At 36.7% G+C, this 20,990-nt stretch overlaps 1 protein-coding gene across 1 annotated transcript in view; it reads left to right on the forward strand.

Annotated features, from left to right (window-relative positions):
* Positions 1 to 868: 868 nt before the first annotated feature.
* brwd3 (bromodomain and WD repeat domain containing 3) overlaps positions 869 to 20,990 on the forward strand; it is a 152,699-nt gene continuing 132,577 nt past the window's right edge. The window contains exons 1-7 of the mRNA XM_039765961.1: positions 869 to 977; positions 1,093 to 1,151; positions 1,246 to 1,275; positions 1,461 to 1,520; positions 11,364 to 11,514; positions 11,707 to 11,805; positions 19,018 to 19,178. Of these exons, the coding sequence (XP_039621895.1) occupies positions 944 to 977; positions 1,093 to 1,151; positions 1,246 to 1,275; positions 1,461 to 1,520; positions 11,364 to 11,514; positions 11,707 to 11,805; positions 19,018 to 19,178 (594 nt within the window). The 5' untranslated portion in view covers positions 869 to 943. The remainder of the gene's footprint in view (positions 978 to 1,092; positions 1,152 to 1,245; positions 1,276 to 1,460; positions 1,521 to 11,363; positions 11,515 to 11,706; positions 11,806 to 19,017; positions 19,179 to 20,990) is intronic.

Raw genomic sequence — 20,990 nt, forward strand, 5'->3', positions numbered from 1 at the left:
CTACCCACCTTCTGGTTTATGCCTCATTCTACTGTATATGTGTACTGCCATCTGCCCTTTTTCTTTTTCCCACTACTTTTTAATACAAACTAAATGTCTGTACGGTTTTGTTTTGCACTATGTACATCGGGTAATTTTTTACTACTCTTCTTTATAGTATTTATTTATTTATTTCACATCACTTAATGAACTTATTACCTGTATATGCTACTTTAACCTCAATTTTCCTCGCAAACGGTGCAGGAAAGAATTTCACAACGCTCCTGTAATGTATGTGACAATAAAGATCTATTCCCAACTCATCTAAATGCAATTACAATATGTTAACATGGCAAGTTTTGATGTTAGATTTAATATTTCAAATTCGTAACGATTCGCTATAAATACTGTTTCATTGTCCAACTTCCAGTAATGGAGCAAAAGGGAACGTTTACGCTGCAATTAGAGCACAAACAGTTGTATATAATGAGGGATAAATGGTTAACATGTTTCGTGTGACTTGAAATTAATTATCACTTCCGGTTCACAAAAAGTAAAAAAGGCTAATTATAAACAAACAAAAGTATGATTTTCGGAAATGTGTGCACAGATCCAGTAGATACGTCACCTACCCCGCCTGAGAAGTAACAAGTGACGATCGGCACGTGCGCGTAGCAGCTTTTGTGGCCCAATTGGCGTCCCTTAGAACAGAAGCGGAGGCGCATGTTTCTCCTTTACCAATATGGCTGCCGTCTCCACTGTTGGTGTGCTGCTGCAGTACACAAGCAGGTCCTGCAGGGGTCGTGAAGATAAGCACGGCATGATACCGTGAAAATCCGAGAGAGAGGAAAAGGCCGAACGCCGGGGAAACAATTCAACGGGCTGTGTTTTATTTTCAGTATATAAACAAACAAAGCAACAATAGGTCTATTAATCAATTTAGCAGCGTCGATCGACTCGGAAGATGTCAGGTATCCAGTGTTCACAGATCGAGGCTGGTTAGTGTCTTACTACATTAGTGTTACCTTTATATTGAAAGGGGATGCTATGTTTTGTGTGTTAGCTAGCGTGCAGTTCTATTAAATGCCTTCTCTGCTCCCCCTTTCTTTCCAGAACTGTATTACCTCATTGCGAGATTTCTACAGTCCGGTCCCTGCAAAAAAACAGCACAGGTTAGCCAATACAGACTGGTTCATTCGTCACAGAAATGCACATCGGCTTTTATTTTTAGTTAATTAATGGTGTTTTATTTTTTTCTTTCCGCAGGTCTTGGTTGAAGAGCTCGATGAATACGAGGTAGGCAGCGCCTTTGCTACTCTACGCTCGCCCCGTATTTCCGCGGCAGCTGGTTCCTTGTATTAGTATAATTTACAGTTTTAGTTATTTTTGAACTTTTTACTAAGGATTATAGGGAAGGTAGAACGCCAATCACTGTATGCGAGTTTCGTCTCAGTCAGTGTCTTGTGTTTTTTTTTTTTCAGCTTATTCCAAAACGTTTGGATTGGGAAGGCAAAGAATATAAGCGTACCTTTGAAGAATGGGTGAGTATTTATTGGGAAAGTTGGAAAACTTTAGACAGGTGGAAATTTTAACTTTTGTATTATGAATCGTGAGTTCTTGTTTACAAATCCTAAGAACATGTTAAAATGTAATACTATATAAATCGGAGTAAAATACGTTGTGTAAGTAGTGGTCAACTTGGCGAGTTTTCTGGGCAAAGCCGCATTTTGCGGACCGAAGCTGATATTTTGTATCGAAATAAACGCCTTATTGTGCATAATAGGTAAGGGGGAGGGGGTTATTCGAGGGTATGCAGGAAAAGGGGGTTGAAGGAACGTCAATCTCTTATTGCAACCAATCACAATGTGCGTTTCTTTATCCGGAAGCGAGTCATCTGTGACAATCGTCTTGTGATTGGGTGTTAAAGCCGAGAAGACTTGCGCTAAGGCTGCCGTGCGTGGCGAAATTTTCATCAGTTAGTCTGAAGCTGCAATGATATCACTGAAATAAAACAAAATACCGGTTTCACTGGCTTTAAATTTAGTGGTTTGTGTATTATTAAGTAACCAAAGAACAAACTGATATTAATTTCTCGTCACTTTGTGTTTTCATGGTGTTTTTTAAATGAATGTTTTGATACTAAGAAAAAAAAATCAATGGCGTTTAAACAGTTTAACGCTGTCTCATGTCTTATTAATTTGAAGTCCTTGCTGTACTTAAATAGGACCCAATTTGTGTAATTTCTAAAACTGCTGGTTCGTAAAGGGATATTTGCTTCTAAAATCTCGTTGGCCTTTATTGAACTTTTTACTGTTGGGTTGTAGAATATGGTGCACTATTCAGATAGGGCCCCGTTGTGCGATATTTTAAAAGGTTTTTATTGTTTGACAAAATAATTTGCCGCGATAATCCTGGAGCAATTTGCTATCGGTTAGGGTACATGCTGTGCAAACATGGGCAATGATATTACTGTTTAAGCATTTGGTACTGTGACACACAGACATACCTTTATACGGTATTCATCTTTGTAAACTATTTGAACTTTTAAAACTGTAAAAATTGTATTTGAGTTAATATTTAAATGTACTGGTTAGGTTTCTTTTGTTTGCAAATTTTGAAAATCTGAATTGCATTTTGAAATAACTTTTAGATTCATTGAAAAATAGTTCAGCGACTCCAAAATATATTAATGTAAGCTTTAATTTAGAAATTGTGCATCATAAAAATACTGCCAGTATTTGGTAGTTAAGCTGGGATTTGACACCTGGACAGGGTGCCAACTCAACACAGAGTCAACACACAATCTCATTTAAAATATATAGTTTTTATATCATAATTATTTTTAAGTTTAACATTTGCATTAAACTGCAGATTTTTTTTCTGATAATGGCAACTGTTTGCTTTCATGCAGAAAGGACTTGTCCTTTTGATACATTGTAGAAATGTAAATATGCAGAACCTTGTAAAAATACCTGGGATCTTGATGAGTTGGATTATCAAATTTGCGGAGCCTGTCCCAATCAAAGGACATAATTTTAAATAATTACTCAAATGCCATTGTCATGTTTGTTCATTTGCCAAAACAATGGAACAGTAATTGTCAAATTGCAAAATTGCTCTCGAGGTATTACATTAGATGTGCAAGGATGACTGGCAGTGGTTTTGATGGTTTGCCAAAAATTGCTGTTGAAATTAAAGTTTGCAAATTTTGCTATACAAAGACATCCTTATTTTTAAGCCACTGCAGTGTGCTTTTTATTTTGGTCCTACAGGAACCCATGTGCCATCATAAGTGTGTTTTCTGGAATGCAAGTGCAGGCTTTTATTCAGTATTTGTCTGTACTTTGCTACATTATTTCCATTAGAAACTGACACTTTTTGTTTTTGCTAATAAAGATTGCTCTCAACATCATATCAATGCCATCTAGCATTACAGTGTGGGTAATATAATATGACTTGTGTGTAGTGGTTTATTTCATGCCATATACACCACACAGCATTCAGGGCAAATGTTTATGTTCTTCTTAGACTCTTGGCTTTCTAGTACATACAATGTCAACTATAATGATTGTGTGTTTCCCTTCCCTCCCCCTATCTAAGCTAGGTCTTCTTTCTATCTAATTCCCTACAAAGGCCTGTCTTGTGGAGAGATGATTCATAAGCATAGTTGTGGCCACTGACATAACTTTGTCGCCAAGGATTTTCCATTTTCTTGATCGGGTTTAGATCTGGTCTAACCATTTCATTATTTCAATGTTATTAACTTCAAGGGACTACTTTACCAGTTTTACAAGTTGATAAGGGGGCATTGTCTTGCATGAATATTGTGGGCTTATTGTGAGATGTGCATGCTACTGAAGGGGGTTCTGATAAACCTTTACAGTCTCCCTGCAATGTAGCTCTCAATATAAGAGGGCCAAGTCCTGCTGCAGAAAACATCCCTCAAACCATGACGCTTCCTCCTCCAAATTTTAACTTGACATTTTTACGCAGTTTGTGTTCAGTCTTACCCCAGTTTGACGCTGAACATAATGTTTCTCATCGGTTCCAAATAAATTTAAACTGGCTCTCATCACTAAAGTGATCTGTGGACCAGTACTCCTGTCCACACAACATGCTCAAAGGTTAGTCTAGCCTTTTGATTCTTTCTGCTGATGAGAGGCTTGATTCAATGCAGAATGGGCTTTCTGAAGTCTGAATCGTCATGAATGGCGACACACTGTGTGCCATGACAGACCCTTGGCCTGTTCAATGCTGAACTGGTGAGCAATTCCTGTTGTAGTGTTGAGCCGATTTCCCCATTGAGACACTCCTCATTATCCTGTCCTCTTGTGCATTTTTCTTATATGAATGACCAGAATTTTTTTTTTGGTGGTGTTATAAAGTTGCAGTATTCTAGAAATCACGGACTTAAAGGGTTAGCTCTTTAGCCGTAATCGGGACATCCTGCTGTCGCAGGTTTTATTTACCTTGGAGTAGCTCACCATTTTGCAAAGTAATTAGAAGTGGTTTTGTCATATAATAAAGGAAATTAGCACCAGCTGCCAGATTAACATCAGTAACTAGGAGATATCTGAGAGTGTTCTCTAATTTTGATTAGAACTCTTCTTCAAATTTCTCATTTAAGTGTTACATATTGTGCTTCAGAATATATTTAAATTATGAAGAATGTTTTAAAAAAAAAAAACCCTTCTATTCCCATGAGGATAACTTCAAATAGGTATAAGCAGTGATTTAGAAATTTTGGATGTTGTAAGTTGTTCATTAATTTTGGTCACCACTGTAGGAGAACAATCAGATCTATGCTGTATGAATATAGGTGTATTTTAAAGTTGTTTTTTTTTCTATGTCTGAATATTAAACACCATGGAGATTAGTGCTTTTCAAAGTGTTTTTTCCCTTCCTTTATACTTGTATTCATTTTCAAGCAGTACTTCAAAGTGTTCTCTAACATACTGTGGGATTATGTTGAGAAAGCAGTTTTATTAGTTATGGGGGAGCACACAGACTTGTTGATGTAGTTTAGTGTATCAGAAAAGGTATTAAGTACCTTTTTAAACTTTTTCATTTTTTTTAAACTTTAGTAAAAGTTTTCTCTTTTTTTATTTTTTATAGATCATTGATGAAACGGGTGAAATTTAGGTAATTTCAAGTTCAGAATGAAAGTTGACAGAATATTAAATTGTTTGGAGTTAAATCAATTTTCTAGCCACTGTGGTTATCTATGGTCAGTATTTTTTTAATTGCAAAAAAATTGGCTGTGCTGGAATCTGAACTGTGGCACCCACCTTTTATCATACTGCATCAATATTTATAAAATGCCAAGTAATTACGGACTTGGTTGGACTTAAAACAGTAAGTTATTGAATATGGTTCACACTATCTTACAGTGTGCTTCAGTGAAAGCTGTGCAGTATGGGTAAATTGTGTTGCCGTGTAAATATGACTTTGGCATAGCTCTGAGCATGAAGGGTGCATTTTTTGGGGTGAACTTGTGTATATAATATCTGTCTACCTATAATGTATAATGTAGATGTTGCTTACATTATTCATTGTTTAGTAAAAACATATAGCTACAAGTAATGGTAGTTTCGTCTTGAATAATGCAGTTTTGTGAGTTGAAAAGTAATTTGCACTTGGGATAGTGGGTAAATTCAAAAGGTTTAAGAAAAAAGGCATTTTGGCATTTAAGTATTAAATGAGCATTTCTCGTCTATGGGGCAGCATTGAGGAATGTGTATAAAATATGTATAGCACTAATTATTACATCAATAATACTTGATACTTTCCAAAAATATTCAGAACTCTTTCAAAGTTTTCAAATGTATTTAAGTGCATCTTCTTGAGTCCTATTACTGTCTTCAGAAATGTTCAGTATCTGAGGTAAGGTTTTTATGTGGTGTTTGTTAAGCTTTGTTTTAAAAATCTTAATGCATTTCAGCAAATCTGACAAAAAGAAAGAAGAGTAATGCCTAGCCTATTCACCTACCTGATAGACATCTTTCCCTTAAAATCTAGAAATTGAAACAAGTGGAAAATATATGGTGAATTATGCCTAAATACAAAAACAGGCAGCATATTTGCATTTCACATTAGGATATCTATGGGTAAATGTCTTTTGTTTTGTAAAAACATTTTTTTCTTGTTTTTATTGGATGTTATACAGAGTGGAACAAAATGTACGACTTTAATTTGTAATCTGGCAGTATTCAGAAACATTTTAAAGGATCTATTTTGATTCCTTGTGCAAGGCAATGTAAAATACATTATTTGTCTGCAATCTTTCTATGTTTCATTGCTATAAATGTGTTGGGATTTTTTTGAGCTTTATTATTATCAAAGAGAGAACTCCTAGCTCATATGACGGTGATTTATGAAATCTAGAATGCCTTTCGTTTGACCAGTTATTGTTGTGGTAGGGTGCTTACCCCTTTGCGGTCAGTGTGAGTGTGTATTCATATATGGTTTCAAAGGGATGGTGGGATTCTCATTGGTGCTGGCCCACTTCAAGCACTGTCTGCAAAACCAAATTCAATCTATACTAATAAAAGGCAAAGCACTCACTGACTGACTCACTCATCACTTCTCCAGCTTCCCGTGTAGGTAGAAGGCTGATATTTGGCAGGCTCATTCCTTACAGCTTACTTACAAAAGTTAGGCAGGTTTCATTTTGAAATTCTACGTGTAATGGTCATAACTGGAACCTATTTTTCTCCATGTATTGTAATGGACGTTAGCTCGATGCCCGGGGGTGGGGGGGGTTGGCGGAGCTGCGTGTGACATCATCACGCCTCCCACATAATCGCGTGAACTGACTGTGAATGCAGTACGTAGAAAAGAAGGAAGAGCTCCCAAATAGTGCTGAAGAAAAACGCTGAATACTTTATTTGCGAGATACAAGTTTAATGAGAAGACACGAGGTATAAACGAGACTTTGGATCACTTTGTAATGGAGTTCAAATTGCTGTAGCGAGAAACTTTTAAGTGCCGGGTCTTAGCTAACATTAAATAAAGCCATGGACATCGCAACATCACACAAGAGAGCAGCTCATGTGAACTGACTGAACGCAGTACGAGTGATCACTTCCATGCATCAAACTTGTTCAAAAAACGCATTACACAGTTGACAAGGTGATAGCTTTATATGTCGTTCATTTATAAAACAGCGGAGAAGCTGTGTAAAAGCTGTTTCACAAAAAAACAGCGGAGCATCTTATATGAGCAGGCAGTCAGCTAGCTAAATAAGGGAATCAATAAATATCTAATATAATCATAATAAACGACCAAAAAATAACGTACAAGCTGCGGATTAAATAAAGGAAATGGGTACCTGAACAGTAAAGTAAGTCTCCAATAGCTATACAATAACTATAAGAATCGTAATAAACGAACAATAAAACAGTACAGAACCGCAAAGCAAGGCGAAACAATGGTCTTATATGGCATTCATTTTATAAAGCAGCGGAAAAGCTGTGTGAAGACAGCTACACAAAAAAACAGCAGAACGCCACACACTGAATGTATTCCTGGCATCACCGTTATACCCTCTGATCTCTTCGCGATGACAATAAGTCTCAGGGACACACCCTACAAAAGGTTGCCATTGATTTGAGGCAACATTGCTTTCCTCCTGGACAAAACTGTATGTTGCATTCTCAAAAGTAATATATACACCCCGATCTACATACTGTCAAACGAACCACACACCGTGGCGCAACATGAGAGGCTTCGCCTCTAGCGCTGACGTCCGAGGTTCAATTCCCGAGAGGGGGTGCAGCCCAGAATTAGGGCGAAACATGTGTCACATACTGTTTGCATTATTTGACAGTAAAGCTATTTCAATATATTCAATATATATATATGTCGGCGCTTCCCGGTTCATTTTACCCTCGCACCCCCTTGGTTTGAGAAGAAGTATGAAAAAATATGAGGTTAACGCAGAAAAACAGATCACCAATCGAAGCTTTATGAATAATGGATACTTTATTCGCCATCAATAATTGTTTTGGTAAAGCCATACTCCGTGTAGTCCTCCTTCCATGTTATAATTTTTCCACGACTAGCCATGATTAAATGAACGGTAAAGTAAGAGCGAAGCGAGGGTGACTTATTCAGGCAGGCAGGCGACAGCTCAATAGCTCGAATTTGGATATAAGTAGGTTCTATTTAGTCGACAGAAATATCTTTGGTAGGAATGGAAGTTGAATTTAGTCTTTAAATTTCTATGGTGAAGAAAAATTTATGCAATGATGACTAAATTTAACTTGCATTCCTACTAAACATATTTCTGTCGACCAAGTAAAAATTACTTATATTTAAAATTTAAATAGAACTTGAACAGATACGATAGTTCATAATACCCACGCAGCACTAAGTGCATGTAAGAGCAGGAGTCATCCGTTTTAACAAGCAGCGTATTGCACTGATACGGAATAGATAAATTAAGATTTTGTACAAATAAGCTGCTCGCACCCCAAAAGAGATAGATAGATAGAGATATATATATGTGTGTGTGTGTATGATATATAGAGATATATTATAATCCCTTGTACCAATAGCGTGAGTTTTCCACATTCGACTTATACAGCAGACATTATAAAATACCAGAAATGATACTGTAAAATCAAGTCCCGACTTATCCATGGGAGAACTTATCCGTGAGTATATACAGTAGTTCAAACATCATTTAGCAGCATGTTTAATGTTGGTTCTTTACGGTAATAATTCAGTTTTACATATGCTTACGTAATTGCTGCTATGTGAGCTGTTTGCATGTGCACCCTGCATGGTGCTTGACTTGCTTGCATTGTGCATCCAAGCAGCTGTCAGACCAGTAAGTGGAAGATGTATATTTTGTATAAGATCGTGCAACCACTTCAAAAGGAAAATTGAAACAGTAAAACTAATTCATAGTTGAAGTTGCACAGAATGTTTTTCTGTTTTAAGATTTACAAATTTTCATATTTACCAATGCTTTTCAATGAGGAAATTTTAAAACTGCACAATCTGTTTGATATCTGAACAAAAATTGAACTGTCTTGACACATTTCCTTGAGGAATAAGTGTGCCACATCTCGGCAAAATTGGCCTGTAGGGGTTAAGTTGTTTTATGTGGACTTACAGTGATACATAAGCTTTAACAGTAGGTGTTTTGCACATTATATGCAAATGTGCTTAACAATGTTGGTGGGCATGAGATTGTAGTGATTAACAGCAGATTTAAAAAGCATTTTAATAAACCATATTTCCATATAGTACAGAGACTGAGTGAGAGAACTTTTAAAAACTACAGAAATGAGAATCCTCACAGAAGTGTCTCTGATTGATTGGTAGAGTAATGGGAAAATAAGGCTGGGGTGCATTGTATTGCAAATAACAGCAGAGAACAAAGGCTAAGATAATTTACATGTGCTGAGAATTGATGAAACAGATACACGTGTCGATAAACATACAAGAGCATGGTTAGCTCACCTGTCCCTCGTTTGTGCTCTTTGGCTCATTAATGAGGCACTTACACTCACAGAGCTACAATGTTTATCAGTTGGAAGAAAGGGAGGGAATAATCAAGGAAGTATGAGAAAGACAGGAAGGAAAAGTTAAATCTGGCAGTCGAGCCAGTGCTGTGGGGTGGAGACTGTGCAGTCGGGGAAATCCCCAAGGGTAAGCAAGGGGAACGGTGCTCCAAGGTGATTGACTGTGCTGAGCAGACAGAGCCAGGGAGATCGTGGACTCCTAGGTATCCTAGAGACACTGATTGGGGTGTTAGGAAGATGGAGCCATGTATGACTATGGGAGCTAAAAAAAGAGAGACTGCATTTGCTAACCCAGCTGAATAGACCTGTTAGGGTGAGCAGGTGAGAAAATGGAGAAAGAGAGCACTGAAGTACAGGTTTTTCAGTTTGTTTTTAAACTTGATTGTATCCATTTAAGGATTCAATTTATTACTCCGATTGTAAGACATAATGTCCCTGCACTTTGGATTTCATGAATTATTTATTGAAAACTTTTGCAGTTGCACATTTTACACTGTTTGAATAAAAACTGCACTATGCACCGTGAAGCGCCATATACAGTGGAGCCTCTTACTTTGAATGTTCCAAAGTGTGAATCCTAAATTCAACAGAAATTTGATCCAGAGTTCGAAGGATGCCTGTGAAAAAAATGCAGCAACAGATGGCAGTTACTCAGCAAGTGTAAATGTCATCTGTTGTGCACCCTTTTGGTGTCTTACTGTCATTGTGAAAACATCTGTTGCATTGCATTTGTGTGTTTTCAGTGTTTTTTCACTTTGTTTAGTTTGTTAGTGTTACTAACTATTGTTACTATTAACCATGGCATCCACATGGGACATCACCACTCTTCACTAAAATACATTAAATGCACTTTTAATTTTATTATGCAGTATTTACCTATTTTATTTGTTTTCATGTTTTAATTTATTTACTGCATTTAATTGTTGTTTTTACCTTAAATTATATATATTTGCTGTTTTTAAGGTCATCAAAATGGATATTGTGTAAGGTCTGGGAACAGATTAATTTACTTTCCATTATTTCTATTGAGGTAAAGTGATTCAGACTTTGAATTTAATTTTAGGAAGCCATATAAACTGTTCGAAGTATGAGACACCACTGTACATATCCCTCATCAGGCTCACAGAGCAGTACTTAACATTCTCATTATGGCCTGTTAATGTACCCTTCAAATAAAAAATACTGAGTTTTTTGTGTTTATTATGCAGGATGCAAATTCAGCTAGAATAACGCTTGAGTAGTGACGTCTCATGTGTGAAACAGATCTTGCAGTGACATAAAATGTGAGGTGTGGTACACTTGACAGTATGAAAGTTCTGTGTATGGCTATGACAGGTGTATGATGTCACGCTTACCTTGCAAAGTAACATTGGGTGCTTGGGAAAAGTACAGGGTGATCCAGATGATCTGGATGACTTTGAATTTATGCGGGGACGATTTCAGATCGGCACAAAGACGATTCTTCATGTCATCAGTTCGCACACTTCTCGATGGTCCGGGATTTTTCTGGTGATTTTTTTCTATGTAATAAACTTAAGTTATAGCAAAATGAAAATTGCATAATTAGATCTGGACCACCTTATATTAGTCTAAGCTGGTTGCATGGTGTGTTTCCTGGCAAATATTTGTCAGCTAAGGTCACCTGCAAACACTGCATATTTGATTGGAAAAAACTTTTTGTAATTTTGCTGAGCAACACTATGTGAGACATTAAGAAATGTGAAACTTTTTGGTTTGGTTTAATGTAATGTTAATTCACCAGGTGGGTATTCGTTACTGTGTTTCTAATACTGTTGTTCATGATTTTCCTAATTTTTGTAATGTTTTTGATGGAGTATCTGTTTTTCCTAGGTAACGGCCAACAGACACATCCCAGCAGATTATTTGTTAAGAATTTGTCAAAGAATTGGACCCCTTCTTGATAAAGAGGTACCTCCCAGCGTTCCTGGAGTGCAGACTCTTCTGGGTGTTGGACGGCAATCCTTATTGAGAACAGAAAAAGGTAAAATGTTTAGAGAGAGGACAAAGCTTATTTTCTTTTGTAGTGTTGTGGAAAATAGTGCAATGTAAAATCTATTGCTCTTGCAAGAGTGTGCAGTATAAACGTTCTGGTGTTTTTTGAGTGACAAGTGTAAACATTTTAGTTATTGCAATTTTTAAAAAGTAACGTTGAAATATGTTTTCTATATTTCAGACTGTAGGCACACAGTATGGAGTGGTTCTGCCTTTGCAGCTTTGCACAGGGGAAGACCCCCAGAACCTCCATTACTCTATGGAAGACTGCCAAACATTGGTGAGTTATCACTTTTTTTTTTTTTTTGGTCTTTAGGACTTTGTGTGTTGCACATGCATGGAAATTCCATGAGCTCAAATATGTTATAGAGTTAAGTTCTGTTTCTGTGATGTTCAGAACATCAAAGTTGAGTTTTGTAGTGTGTGTGTGTGTGTGTATAATCAAAATTTATTTTCTGTCTTAATTACAGTTTTCATTGGAATTTTTTTTTTTGTGTGTGTTTTTGCATTTTTATGTAGACCTCCTGGATGATTACATCACAGTAAAGAGACATTTTAGAACAAGCCGTTTTTAATATTTCTACCCTTAACATTGAAAGTCCATGTACAATAATAACTTTCTAAAAGTTGCCTTAACTTTTTCAAAGAAGTTGCATTGTGTTTGTCTTATTGCAGTCTCCTGCCCAATTTATTGTTTTGGTCCAGTGCTTTTTTCCCCATATCCTTCCTATATCCAATGATAACTACCATATAAACTGTTTTATTTAACTGGGATTTTTGCTGTCTGCTCTGTTTTGATTCGTAAAATGTTTGCATGAGTGTTTTTTGAGATAAAATTTAATCAAATGATGTTGCCACAAGGGGGTGTGACAGATTCACAAACTAAAAGCTTAATTACTCAGACTCCAGTAAGGGTTCAAACATGCTTTAGTGTAAAGAAAATACCTTCCACAGGCTTGGTTTTCTCAAAATCCATATATTCATAATTCTTCCCCCACTCCTCCCAGGTGAGCTTTGTAAACCACCTCCCAGTTCCAATTCCCTGAGCTGTGTGGATCTACTCCATTTTCAGCAAAACTCAGGAGTACATCCAATACCTAATCACGGCCCTTGGGAAGCACTTCCAGGTCAAGTGTAGCCACGCTAAAACAGGGGACTTGCCTCCCAATAGCTCCCCATGGCGGCACCAGTGGGACCCAACATGGCAATGCTATGGAATCAGCTCCCATGCTGCCTTGTCAGTATCTAAAAGGGAAATTCCCACAAGGGATGTTTTTCCTCCTGTGTATGGGGAAACAACATGAGCACAGGAGGTAGCCTCCTTTTGCCCTTCATTTGCCCTGGCATTCCATTTGGGAAAGGGGATACTAACCTTCCCGACCTGGTTGGCATTCCTTCTAGGTATGGGAACAGGGTGCACTATCAGTGAAATTTCTGTCAATCTACAACATTGCCTCCATCTGAACCAAACCCTTTGAAGGCAGAGTATCCAGTCCCACAAGGATGCCAGACAGTCCAGTACTTGATAGAGGCTGGTAAATATCAGCTGACCTAATCAGGAAGGAAAAGTGTGATTATAGGCATATGCTTCCATTTGTCCTTCCTTACATAGTAAGAAGGTGTCATTCCTGTAATCTTGCTTATAATCACACAAGACAATGTATCCACATTTATTCACGGTCATGGCAATCAAAAGGCGAAACTTCAGTCCTGTCTCCTGTGGTTGTATGTTACCTTTTTGTTCCTTCGGTCCTCCATCCCACTCTTGGTTGCCTATAATTAATGAGGCTAAGGGTGGTGACTCTCCTTCGTTTGTTGGAGTTCATAACTGCCCTCTTCCATGTAGAATGAGCCTTTCTTAAGCAAGCTATCCCTTTTTCTGTTGCACCTTGACGGCTTGACGTCTGCCGTGAATTTAAAAATGCACACTTTACTGCCTATGTTCCCTTTACAACACAGTAAGGCTGAGCCAGGCCAGGAATTTCAGGTGACATTGCTCCATTTGTGGTCTGTTTAATTGGATCCCCGCTTCATTACAAGGACCTTTTTCACTCTGCATTCTCGATTTCTATCCCCATTCTGACCTGTGTAATCTGGGTTGTCATTTCCCCAGCTCTGAGTGTTAGGCACGTGCAACATCTTTGTTAGTACTGCTGTTGGAAGTTGCACTACTCTGTTCCACTTACATATATCCGAAATCCCTTCAGTATGTGTTCTGTAATGCTTTTCTGCATTGGATTTGCTTACCTGTACAGCTAATTCACTTTTTGGCAAGATTTCTATTCCTAGCCTTAGTTAGTAGATAGTTTCTGCTTCCAGTGCTAGTTTGGTGGTTGCCGCCAGTATTTGCATGCAGGAGCATATAAATCGGCTGCAGTAGGGTTAGCACTTTACCGCCAGCAATTGTGTGGTTCTGTCACTGGTGAACTGGAAATTTCTTTGGGATGCTTATGTTCATCTGATTCTCTTCTGTATCACAAGGGCTTTTAGTTTTTCTGCTGTTCTCCTTGGAATTGGCTAGCATCTGTGCCTACTCTGTCCTAAAGCAAAGGGCATCCTGGTAGTCTGAGTCTTTATTTGACATGCCTGTGCTTGCGGCATCGATTTTGTACCAAGTTCCAGAATCTCGCCCTCTATCACTAATTAGGAATTCTATGAGGAGGTCTCCTACTAAATGTCTTTAAAGGTTATTCTCCAGTGTTTAGCTCTGGGAAAATCTGATAAGGGTTGCTGTCCTAAATAGGTTGCTCTGAGGGTTATATTGTCTTTAAATACAAATAAATGGAAAACAATGTGCTGCAGTTTCACTGTTAGTGAGGTAATAACTGGGATGACAGTTGGCTCATTACCTGGTTTTTCATACCCAGTGATAGCACATACTCCATGTCTAACCTGCTGCTAGACAATCAACATTGGGTCGTCCCTTTTCTTTACCTGCTAAGCAACACTTCATTTATCTTTGTGGATGAACCTTTGTTATTTGTCGCACCAGTCTGTCTTCACAGTAGACTCCAAACAACTTTGTTGAGGAGCGATACCCACAAGTACTCAGCTCCCTGAATGTTAACTCCAAATTTTTTAGCCTTTTTTTTCCCCCTTTCCCCTCAAGCAGGTGTAGCAGTCATGCAACAATTGTATTAAGTTGAGCTTGTATTTGGAATTTAGCTGCCATGCTTCTTTGATGTGCAGGTTCCTGTCAAAAAGAGGACCAGGAAATCTGAGTATATTCAATTGTGGCAGCTGGGGACTTAACACATTCAAAAACCTTTGGCATAATTACTCTGACTTCATTCTGGCTTCAAACAGAATCTAAAACCCCAAACAAAATATACACTCACACACGCTTGCACTCAATTCTATTAGACAACATAGCTAACAGCTTTCTTTCTCTTCCAGAGCATATTATAAATAATAATGGGAAAGAAATGAATGTGCATACACACAATAGATCTGTAATGGTGCACAGAGGCAGTAAGACACCTCTGTACCAATCTGTATATGCAGCTTGATTACTTAATTTGACCCAATGCTTTTAGTTTACAAATTTTATTAAAGTTGTTTACTTCATTCACTTCCATGTCCATTTTAACATTGATTTGTGTACCTAATAAATACTGTTTTAAGCTAATGTACTTGATTGTATAATATTGCACAGTACAATTGATTATATTGTAAAGTCTTCCATTGATTCATTTTCTATGGTATCACTAAAGTGTAATTTACATTAATGTATAAAGTATTCTGTTCTGTGTAAACTATTCTGTAAAGTTTTTTAATAAGCACACCACCATGTAGTTCCTAGTGATTTAAAAAATGTGGTGTTCTTTTGTGTTGCTTATTTCCCAGTCTCCACACCTGAATATATGTATTGGGTTCGAGCTCAAAGTTTTGTTGTTTGTTTGTTATATTGTATGAGATTCCTTGTAGCTACTGAGATTGCACTTAAATTGGGAATGAACACCTTCTTTGTACTGACTTAGGAGGCTGCATTTTTAATTGCATAATATAAAACACTCCAAAATGTAAGTTTTGGCAATTTCTATGATGTTTTAGAGGATAACATCACTTAATTTGTACTATATTTAGGCCTTTGTGCAAAACATTAAAACTAACATCACATTTATTAGCACCCCAATCCCCTAAGCTTCCCATCTATTTTGTGTTTATATGTAATATAATGTAAATTTAACCAACTGACTTGTTCACTTGTGAATAAAAACACATTTTTGTTAAAAAGTCGAAATCTGGAAGGATGGTGCATCTGTTTCACTAGGTATCTGCTAAGAACATTTTGATATATCAGTATTTGGGGATAACCACCGTAATAGAAAAAAATACCTTCATGGATTTTGTTGAAATCTGATGATTTTACAGAAAATTAGCCAACATGATGATTTTTTGTTTTTCTTCCCAACTTTGGCGAGGTTTATTAATATTATGCTAACTTATGCTCTTTGATGCGTGTTTTATGGAAATGAAAAATGCAGCAGAAGTGATTTGATGTGCCACGGAAATGGCACCAATAACCAATAGGGTAAGAAGATGACTGAAGATGGGGTGGTGTTCTGAACAGGAAAAAAGAAACCTGATTATATTGTAAAATGAAAAAAACATTCAGCGAAACTCAAATAAAATGGCAGAGCTCACTGGTTAGAAAGTGCCAGTTTTTGCTGTTGACTACTAACATTATTAGATGCATACTTGGCTCCTATGTTGGTTATGCATTCGTCCCTGTGACCCTGAGATTTTTCTCCTCTTCCCTGTTCCCATGGTTTGTTAAACAATGGTCTTAATTTTTTTAAATAATCCAGCTGGGTACATCGACAGGAAAAGTTAATCTAAGTATTAAAATATGATTTTGCCTTACGTATGACCTTCAGCTTTTTTTATATATATGTTTTTGCTGTTAAGTCACTAAAATGCATTTTTCATAGTGAATAGTAAAATAACCGCTTCAGCCTCAGAAGATAAAATATGAAAACTCGAGCACAGACTCAGCAGGTAATATAGTTGGGCTTCTTTTAATACTTACCTAGTCACCTGCTAGGTGAAATTTGAACCAGGGTGCATACAAATAACCACTATAGGTCTTTGATCAAGGTGCTGCAAACTCCAAGGCAGAAATGTCCTCTTAGGCCAGGGTTATACTTCACGCGACGCATGCTTCAGCGGACGCTCCTGCTACACAAGCGTTGTACTGTTTATACTTGCATGCGTACTTTACATAAATCTGAAGGAATCCACCAGGTGGCAGTGCGAGATATTATCATGGTGAGAACAGGTTCAGCTTCGCTGTGTTGTGAATTGCCTGGAACACCCATTAAATTCCGATGATACCTTACTACAGTATCTCTGAAAAGGATGTTTAATGATTAAATCCATCAGTCCAGGGATTTGTCCATTTCAGCTAGCATTGGACACGAGGCAGAAACAATCCCTGGACGAGGCATCAGTTTATTGCAAGGTGAATACAAGCACTCGCATGCGCTAGTGTCATTTTAGAGTAACCAAATCTGCATATCTTTGGAAGGAAACCGGAGCACACTGAGGAAACCCAGCAGAAAAACATGTAAACTCTAGGCAGGGAATATCAGCTATGTGACTCCCTGCAAGATAGCAGCGCTAACGCTCCGCCACCGTGTCACCCCCATGTTTGTAATTATTAACCGTATTCGTTATTTAAACGAAATTACTGATTTATCTGTAACATGTAACATACATACTTTAATGCATTTCATCATGAAAATGATATCAAGTATAATCTAAGGATTCTAAATGTGCAGAGTTGGAATATCATACATTTAATGTGCTTGATGTGACGATCAATAGCTGGCGATCCGGTGCTGTCAGGACCGGATGGAGGCCCCAGATAAAAAAGACGGCACAGAAGATGGTATGTGAGACTTTTAAAACGTATCGTGTCATTATGATCGGGAATATGCTACACTTGAATATAAAAGCACCATGAATACATCTGTATGTCGGCATTTTGCTTTACCACATCGAACCATTCATCAAACATCGGAGTGCGCAAACTGATCTCGTAGGATCAACTAAGCTTTCTGTCATGTGTAGATAGTAAACAGAGACTCTGACGTCGCATTCCAACTTTTAGCACACTGCAATGCCCCCCCATCATCCCCCCAACTTTTTGCTGGTACTAGAACTCGCTCACACGTCGAGGACCTGCTCAGAGGACGCATCAAATGAATGCTGAGAACACGTGGCAGCCATGATGCGGGTGCGTGCACGTTCTGAGTGTGTAGTATAAACGAGCTGTTAGATGGTGGCGCCTGCTTTTCTAATGTGGAAATGCTCCACACTTCTTTCATTTCACAGTAATACATCAGTGTAATACACAAGGTAAGGCACTTGTGTAAATTCACTTCAAGCACTGCTTTGTATGTACATTTATAACTCCGGACTTTAAATCAGGAACTGCATACAAATGACAAAAAACACAAAAGTACTGTACTTCAGTGAATGGTGAAAAGAAATGAAAATTATAAACATCTAATAATGAAGATATAAACTCAAATTTCACGTTATTTCTTTTGATTACCATCTTTAATTAAAAATAATACACTTTCCTGTAAATTTGTGTTTTTGCAATGATCATCAATAAAAGTCAAGACATTAGGAAAAGCTGAAAAAAAGCAGGAATTGATCTAATACAGGAATGTTTTACTCCTATCATGTTCAAGTGTAAGTAACTTCAGTGACCTATTATTATTATTTTATGACGGACATTGTTTTCCAAAGTAACTTACAACTTTTGAGAGACAATTGGTTACATTTCTTTTGTTTTTGCAATTTGATCACAGACAGGTGAAATGACTTGCTGATGGTCACACAGTGTCATTTAGCAAGATTTGAAACCCCATCCTCAGGGTTTGAATTCCTTGGTCCAAGCATACTGCCCTCCGATAAGATTAGCTATTGGTAAAAAAAAAATAAAAAACTACAAATATTGTGTACAGAAAAGCAGTTACATACTACTTCTAATAAACCTGATTTAACAGATAGCACTATAACTGACACCTGTTGTATTATTTTTTGTTTGAAGCTGGGTAGCACAGTTAGTTTTAAATAATTTTTACAATGTTCTTGCATAATATTGAATTACCAGTCTTAATTATTTTAACTTCTGTTGGTTCTTCCCCCCCCCCACTACCCCTCGTGTATGACCCAAGTATAATGTATTCTTTTTTTCAACTACTTATTTCTGTAACGTTGTAATTTTATATTAATTTTTGCTATGTTTTTTTCTAGCTTGCAGCCAGCTTTCAGTCCAAAATAAATATTTAACTTGATTGTCATTTGATTTTAATTTGTCACTAGCTTGTATGGTTAGTTTCTTTTGCTAAATGTATTTTTCATTAGACTAAGAAATGTATAATAATATTTCTGTGCAGTATAGTATAGGACTTAAGATTGCATTTAATAATTTATATAAACAAACAAGTTTCTAATCTGCTGTTTTTAATTTCAGTTTCCATTGCTGGAGCCAGACAAACCATTGGGTTTGCTCGTTTCAACCATATGGTTCCTTCCTCCACTTATCAGCATATGAAAATGCATCGGAGAATTCTGGGACACTTGTCTTCCGTTTACTGTGTGGCCTTTGATCGGACAGGTCGAAGAATTTTTACGGTATGGTTTGTTTATAGCAAAATTGTTACCTGGCTAAATCTGAGGAATAAGTGCAAAATACATGGGTATTATTATTTAGGGAAAGGAGGCGAAAATTAGACTAGGATTAGCTATATATATATATTAGCTATATATTCCACAAATTGGAAATATGGCCAACCGAATATATGAATATAAATTCTTTACCTAGGTTCGATAAAAGAAAGCGTACCTTTTATAAAAAAAAAAAAAAAATTATATATATATATATAATATATATATATATATATATATATATATATATATATATATATATATATATATATATATATATATATATTATATATATATATATATATATATATATATATATTATTATATATATTATTATATATATTATTATATATATATATATATATATATATATATATATATATATATATATATATATATATATATATATATATATATATATATATATATATATATATATATATATATATATATATATATATATTATTTTATAAAAAGGTACCGTTTCTTTTATCGAACTTGGGTAAAAAATTTATATTCATATATTCGGTTGGCCATATTTCCAATTTGTGGGGTGTACAGCCATGCATATGTGTGAGTGCCCTGCAGTGCCTCTGGCAGCCAGATATTATATGCATACCAACTGAAACAGAAAGGAAATGGATGGACAACCCATGTATATCTCTTGACGAGAGAAGAGAATGCGGAGGTAAAAAACAATATTCTTTTTTTTTAATTCCGATTGCTTGTTCTTGCCATCATAACATTTATACATTTATTTACTATTTTAAAAAGCAGTGACAAGCATTTTTCATGATAAATTTACTATATCAGATAAGTTTACTATATAAGGAAAATGTATTTTTCGTCTTCAGTTTTTCACTTTTTCAAAACACCTACTAGATGTTTAATCAATAGGTTACCACATAAAGATGCATTAATTGTCCACCAACAATTCTGGGCAACATGCAAATGAGTTTATTTGGAACATCTGCTAAAAAAAATACTCTATTCCAGACATAGGTAAAGAGAAGAATTTTGGGGCAAGGAGGGCGTGGTTTGTTTACACTGCAACACTTCATAAGTAGCATTCAGGATGACTCGAACATGGCTCTTTTGGGGCACTTTTTTGCATCAACACAAGGCTGGTTAGCCGTTCATCAGGTCGCCCATACCAACTTGGGAACATGAAAAGGGCCCAGAATCACTTTAGTTAAGACTGGCTTCTATCATAACTTTTTTAACTTTAAAACAATGATTTGGCTGAGATGTACAGTCTGCACATTTGCACCTAAATTGCAGTAGAAAACTGCATTTCTTTTCAAAATGCCAACTTCTGAGGAGCAGATAACTGTATTGCTGTACCACAAACTCTTTTAGTTTGGATTAACTGTGTCAATGGAGCTAGAATGAAAATAAATGAATATTGCTGAGACAGCCTGATTGCTTATTGAATGTGATTTTATTTACAATTTAATCTTCTTCATTCCGCTGCTTCCGTTAGGGGTTGCCACAGCAGATCATGTTCTTCCATATCTTTCTGTCCTCCGCATCTTTTTTCTGTGGCACCCATCACCTGCATGTCCTCTCTTACCACATCCGTAAACCTTTGCTTAGGCCTTCCTCTTTTCTCTTCCCTGGCAGCTCTATCCTTAGCATCCTTCTTCCAATATACTCCGCATCTCTCCTGTGCACATTTGCACATGTCCAAATCAACGCAATCTCACCTCTGTGACTGTCTCCCAACCGTCCAACTTGAGCTGACCTTCTAATGTACTCATTTCTAATCTTATTCATCCT

The sequence above is a fragment of the Polypterus senegalus genome, chromosome 10 (genome assembly GCF_016835505.1).
Source record: "Polypterus senegalus isolate Bchr_013 chromosome 10, ASM1683550v1, whole genome shotgun sequence".
Lineage (NCBI taxonomy): Eukaryota > Metazoa > Chordata > Cladistia > Polypteriformes > Polypteridae > Polypterus > Polypterus senegalus.